At 50.1% G+C, this 5438-nt stretch overlaps 2 protein-coding genes across 4 annotated transcripts in view; one reads left to right on the top strand and one right to left on the bottom strand.

The window, feature by feature from the left end:
* The window catches only part of slc26a5 (solute carrier family 26 member 5), a 13957-nt gene extending 12411 nt beyond the window's left edge, over positions 1-1546 (top strand). For all 3 annotated transcript variants that reach the window (XM_079734126.1, XM_079734128.1, XM_079734127.1), the window contains exons 16-18: positions 1-51; positions 478-532; positions 792-1546. The exon at positions 1-51 is cut by the window's left edge. In XM_079734126.1, coding sequence (XP_079590252.1) covers positions 1-51; positions 478-532; positions 792-952 — 267 coding nt within the window. In that variant the 3' untranslated portion in view covers positions 953-1546. The remainder of the gene's footprint in view (positions 52-477; positions 533-791) is intronic.
* A 78-nt stretch (positions 1547-1624) lies between these two features.
* Positions 1625-5049, bottom strand: psmc2 (proteasome 26S subunit, ATPase 2). The gene is made up of 12 exons (XM_079734613.1): positions 4903-5049; positions 4666-4703; positions 4369-4450; positions 3901-4000; positions 3561-3692; positions 3336-3408; positions 3133-3228; positions 2834-2998; positions 2666-2753; positions 2342-2544; positions 2105-2201; positions 1625-1853 (listed from the first exon to the last, which is right to left on the bottom strand). Exons 1-12 carry the CDS (start codon positions 4970-4972, stop codon positions 1696-1698), a joined length of 1302 nt encoding a protein of 433 aa, XP_079590739.1. The 5' UTR covers positions 4973-5049; the 3' UTR covers positions 1625-1695.
* Between the last annotated feature and the right edge of the window lie 389 nt (positions 5050-5438).

The raw sequence follows: 5438 nt of genomic DNA on the forward strand, positions 1-5438 counted from the left end.
TGGAGCCCTGTCAACTTCGTGGACACCGTCGGAGCGAAGGCCATCACCTCCGTACGTCCTGCTTTCTGTCCTAAGAGTCTTTATCTTATAGTATGGGGAGTAGATGAGTGTCTTCAAGACAACCTGTGATGAAGGTAGTTAACTCAAGACAACCCCTTGTAGACATGAAGGTAGCTTATTCTGGTCAACCTGAAGGTAGCTAACTGGTCAACATGAAGTTAGCTAACTCTGGTCAACATGAAGGTAGCTAACTCTGATGAACATGAAGGTAGCTAACTGGTCAACATGAATGTAGCCAACTCTGGTCAACATGAAGGTATCCATTTCCTCAACACGAGGTGGGCTAGGGTTTTGAAATATAAGTTTAGTAACGATGAGCTTTCAGGTTCAGGGTGTTTAGCTGGGTACAGTTTAGGGTTAGTTAGGGATAAGGGTTAGGATGACTTGCTAACCGTGTGTTTTATCGTGCTTCTGCAGATGATCAAGGAGTTTGCGGCGAAGGACGTACGTGTTTTCATCGCTGGATGCAACAGTAAGCCCTGATATGCCTGGGAATTATTCTACTCTTTAGTCAATTAGCATACTCTTTAATTCAAAGTAACTAGTAAACTAATTCAGATACATGTCATTCTGGAGCCGGTACAGGCCTACTGCTAGGGGTCAGGGGTCGTCTGGCTCTAGGAGGCCTACAGGTAGGGGTCAAGGGTCGTCTGGCTCTAGGAGGCCTACAGGTAGGCTGTGGAAAGAACCCTGTGTCTGTGTCTTTCTGAGCTATGAACCATGACCCCCAGGACCCCTGCTGTCTCAGCTGGAGACCCTGCAGTTCTTCAGCGGGGTCGTGACCCCGGACATCCTGTTCCCCACCGTGCACGACGCTGTGCTGCACAGCCAACACCAGGAGACGTGCGCCAGCCAATCCCAGCCCATCACCATCACCAACGGCAGCTCTTGACGGTGATGACTGCAGGAGGCACACAATGCACCTTGTTTTAGAGCCCACGAGGGAGGGGCCTAGTATACTCAGGGCGTTAGACACAAGAAGTCAAATCACTGGTCTTAGAGATGCTGACTTCCTTAGAACATCACGTGTGGGCGATTTCTGACGTTGAGACTGTAGTTCAAAATGTCCTGATGAGTCAAAAGTTACTGTTATTGAACCAAGCACTATTGAACCACCACTATGAACCAGTTACTGACGACTATTACTGAAGACTTAAGCTAAAGTGCCTGTTGAATAGTTCTCCATCGTATTGTAGAATAGACTGTCCTGATGTGTTCTAGTGCTGGAAGTCGGTTCTCTGTAACATGACAGGTGCTAAAGAACCCAGTAGATCTTCTCCTTTAAGGACGCCTGCTTCCATCCTCTGGTGCCGGAGCAAGACCGTTATGGCGTTTATGGATTTACAAGCAAATGGATCACATAATTGGTATCAAATGAATCATGACAACGATATAAGATGGATATTTTCTAGTACTGGGCTTTGTAACCGACCCCAGCCCTGCTAATTCACTGTGATGTCCAACTGTGGGTGTGCCATTCTGTGCTCATTGTTACATCATATCTGTTGTCTGACAATAGTAATAAAACATATAAGTCTGTGGATTCAGTGACTCAGACTGTGAATAATGTGGAACAAACTTTATTAGTCTTAGAGAATGAGATTACAGGATGAGAACAGAGATATGAGTCTCGGCCTAGTTGTAGGTCATGTATCTGGGTGTGGCGCTGAACTTGGCGTAGGACTTGATGACCTTGTTGACGGCCTCCAGGAAGTCCTTCTCCGTGGCGATCTTCCGGCGTGCCCGGATGGCGAACATGCCGGCCTCCGTGCACACGCTGCGGATCTCGGCGCCTGTAAAGACACGCCGTTACCATGGAGACAACACCCCATTACACCATAGAGACCAGCCTCAGCAGCTCACTGAACACAAGCTGACCCCAAGACTCATTGAGCAGGACGAGGTCCCTGTTCGCCCCCCTGTGGCTGAAAAGTGAACAGGTGGCCCAAACAGAAACCCACTCTACTAAGGTAATTAGGAGACAGAGGAGGAGGCGGGGTCCCTGGGTAGGATAGACCTAGCCAGGGGTCAGGGGGGATCATACCTGTGCTGTTGGGACAGAGGCGGGCCAGCAGCTCGAAGCGGATGTCTCTCTCCACACTCATGGAGCGGGCGTGGATCTTGAAGATGTGGGTGCGTCCCTGCAGACCAGAAGAGAGGAGGAGCTATTACTGAAGCATGGGGACCAATCTAGAACCACAAGCAGACTACCGTCTCCCCCGGTAACCAACCCAAACTACCGTCTCCCCCGGTGACCACCTTCTCCTGCCCCCTGGTTTACCTCGAGGTCCGGGAGGCTGAACTCGATCTTGCGGTCGAGGCGACCAGGCCTCATGAGGGCGGGGTCCAGGGTGTCGGGCCGGTTGGTGGCCATCAGGACCTTGATGTTTCCCCGCGGGTCGAAGCCGTCCAGCTGGTTGATGAGCTCCAGCATGGTGCGCTGCACCTCATTGTCACCACCGGCGCCGTCGTCAAACCGGGCCCCTGGGGGACACACACACGGTCAGACCTGTCTGGGCCAACCGGTCGGACCCACCCACCGCACCAAGGGACTCCATCCGGACTAGGGACCTCTAGGGGGCCGTGGTCTGGGTTCCTGTCTTACCTCCGATGGCGTCGATCTCGTCAAAGAAGATGAGGCAGGCCTTCTTTGTGCGGGCCATCTCGAACAGCTCCCTCACCATGCGGGCCCCCTGCAGAGACACGACACGTTGGACCGCCCCCGTCCGCCCAGTCCGTGGTGGCGATGGGGGGGACCGGAACGCAGACTTACCTCTCCCACGTATTTCTGGACCAGCTCGGACCCGATGACCCTGATGAAGCAGGCGTCGGTGCGGTTGGCCACGGCCCTGGCGCACAGCGTCTTCCCAGTGCCGGGTGGTCCGAACAGAAGCACACCTTTAGGAGGCTCGATGCCCAGGTTCACGAAGCGCTCGGGCTGAGGGAGAGACGAGACGCTCACCACCGGGGCACCAGACAACAGAACCTCGGCTCAGACCGAGGGACACCGTAGAAACAGACTTCAGACCCGGGAGCGGGGGGAGGGGGTCAAGGTGCTGATGTGAGACTCACGTGCAGCAGGGGGGTCTCCACCACCTCCCTTAGCTTCTCTATCTGCTCCTTACACCCGCCCACGTCGCTGTAGGTCACGTCCGGCTTCTCCTCCACCTGCACATGGCAACACACGCATCGGCTGGGGTAACATATGCCCACTGACCAACCAGGGGGTCACATGACCCACTCACCCACCAGGCCCTGCTCTGAGGAGCTCCTACCTGCATCATGGTGACTGTGGGGTCGATCTTGGGCGGCAGCGGGATGTGGATCTGGTACTTGTTCCTGTCCACCCTGAGGGAGGAAACGGCTCCACGTTATTCAGCCGTCAGGACACTCCGGGGTCATCACTTCATTTAGAGGAGCAGGAGGTCACATGACACGTCCTGCACACCTAACGAGACAGCGTCCCAACGAGACAGCGGTGTTCCCCGAAGGCAGCTCACCCCACTCTCATCCCCTCCTCGATGTCTGTGGGCGCCACCTGGTCACTGAGGTCCACCACGAACTTGGCGAACTGCTTGACGTTGATGATGTACTTGGGGTCCTCTGAGTCTGCATTGATGATCTTAGTGCATCTGGAAACAAACGCAGGCTTCAGTTAATCAGCCGGAATAACAACACGGCACAAAACATTTGAGGAATTAACAAGGCTACTGTTTGGGGAATTTTAGTTGGCTAAAGGGTTAGTGGTTAGGGGCTAAGGGGTTAGTGGCTCAGGGACCTAGTGGCTAGGGGTCAGGCTAAGAAGTTTGTCGGGTAAGATCAGGGGTTGAAGGTCAGTACCTGGCGACCTGCAGCGGTTGTTCGCTCTGTAGCGTCTGCTTGTCTGCGGCGAGGTCCCAGAGCGCGGGTGGGGCCAGGCCGGTGTCAGACTCCTTGATGCCTGAAACACAACGCGGTCAAACCAACACAACTTGAGGCTTGAGATCACAGTAAGATACAACAATTCAACTGGTCTCCAATAGAGGGATATGTTCTGTAAGAGGTTTAGAAGAGAGCTCAATCCATCCCAGCAGAGGAATCCAGACTTTGATTAAAAATAATTAATCAAGTACCATTCAATTCGATAGTTTAGTTGATTAGATTAATCATAATAGATGAGTCAATCTGATTCTGTTTATTTGATTCACAAACCAATGAGATACCTCCATCAAACAGATTATCTCTAAAAAGATCAGTTATGTGTAATATAATGTGTATATAATATCTGATAATGATTAAGTATGAAAATGATATTTATTGAACTTGTACCGGTGAGTTCGTTGATCTTCTTGAGCAGCGATTGGATGTCATCCTCCACCTGTTTGATCTGTCGGGAGTACGTACTCTGGCCCTATCGCACAACAAGAAAACACATTACACAACAAGACAACAAACCTTAACTACTGAACCTCATTCTGGAGAAGATGCTCTGGGCCTTTCGCACAACACACCTTCTCGAACTGAGCTTCATCTACACACAGGTCATGCATGCTACCTACAAAAATAGTGTACTTACAGGTAATAGTGTAATTACTGACTTTAGGTAATATTATAGTTTGTACTTACATAGGTCTTCAGTAGAGCGATGTCACCCTCGTCTAGAGCTGTTGGACACAGAAACAGACACACACGTTATTTACTTGGAGACTAAAGAACTTTCTCATCAGTCCTTGGCGTGTGAGGTGATTATTATGGTCTGGATGAGTTCAGACGGTGAAGCTAAAGGTTAGCTTCCCAAGTAGCCACAGTCAGCTACTAGAGAATGATAGTTAATAAAAGGATATAATAATACTAAAGTAGAACCTCTGATGACAGCGTCCTCCTTAGGTTCCTCCTTCACCTTCCTCTGGTCGCCCCCCAGGTAGTCCGGCATGATGGAGAGGAAAATAGAAGCTTTAGACGGTGCAGAAGAGCGGCTCTGGACACGATTACGCAGCAGGTTTGAGCTTCCGGTTTACTTTACTGAGGACGGAAGTAGGCATCGGGACATTATAGGCGAGGGACCGCGCTCTGATCGATGAATATTACAATGATATGGTACTTTAAAGGGATGATATCTGTCATGTATTCATAATGAACTATAGTAATGAGATATAATATTTTTTTGGGGGATAAATATGTACGTTAAGTACGTTAAATAATTTCTTATAATTAATAATTTGTAAATTTGTATTTTTATTTTTATAGTTACTGAACGTTTAAGATGTTGCATAACAGCAATTGTAATTTTATATGAAGTTATCCTTTATTGACTAACCAGGAAAAGTAAAGTATCCCGGAAACGATTGCCCTAGATGGCGGCGGAAGTATTTCGGTGTTGCACCCCCGTCTCACCCAGC

This window comes from Pollachius pollachius, assembly GCF_949987615.1.
Source record: "Pollachius pollachius genome assembly, chromosome: 4".
In the NCBI taxonomy this organism is placed as follows: domain Eukaryota; kingdom Metazoa; phylum Chordata; class Actinopteri; order Gadiformes; family Gadidae; genus Pollachius; species Pollachius pollachius.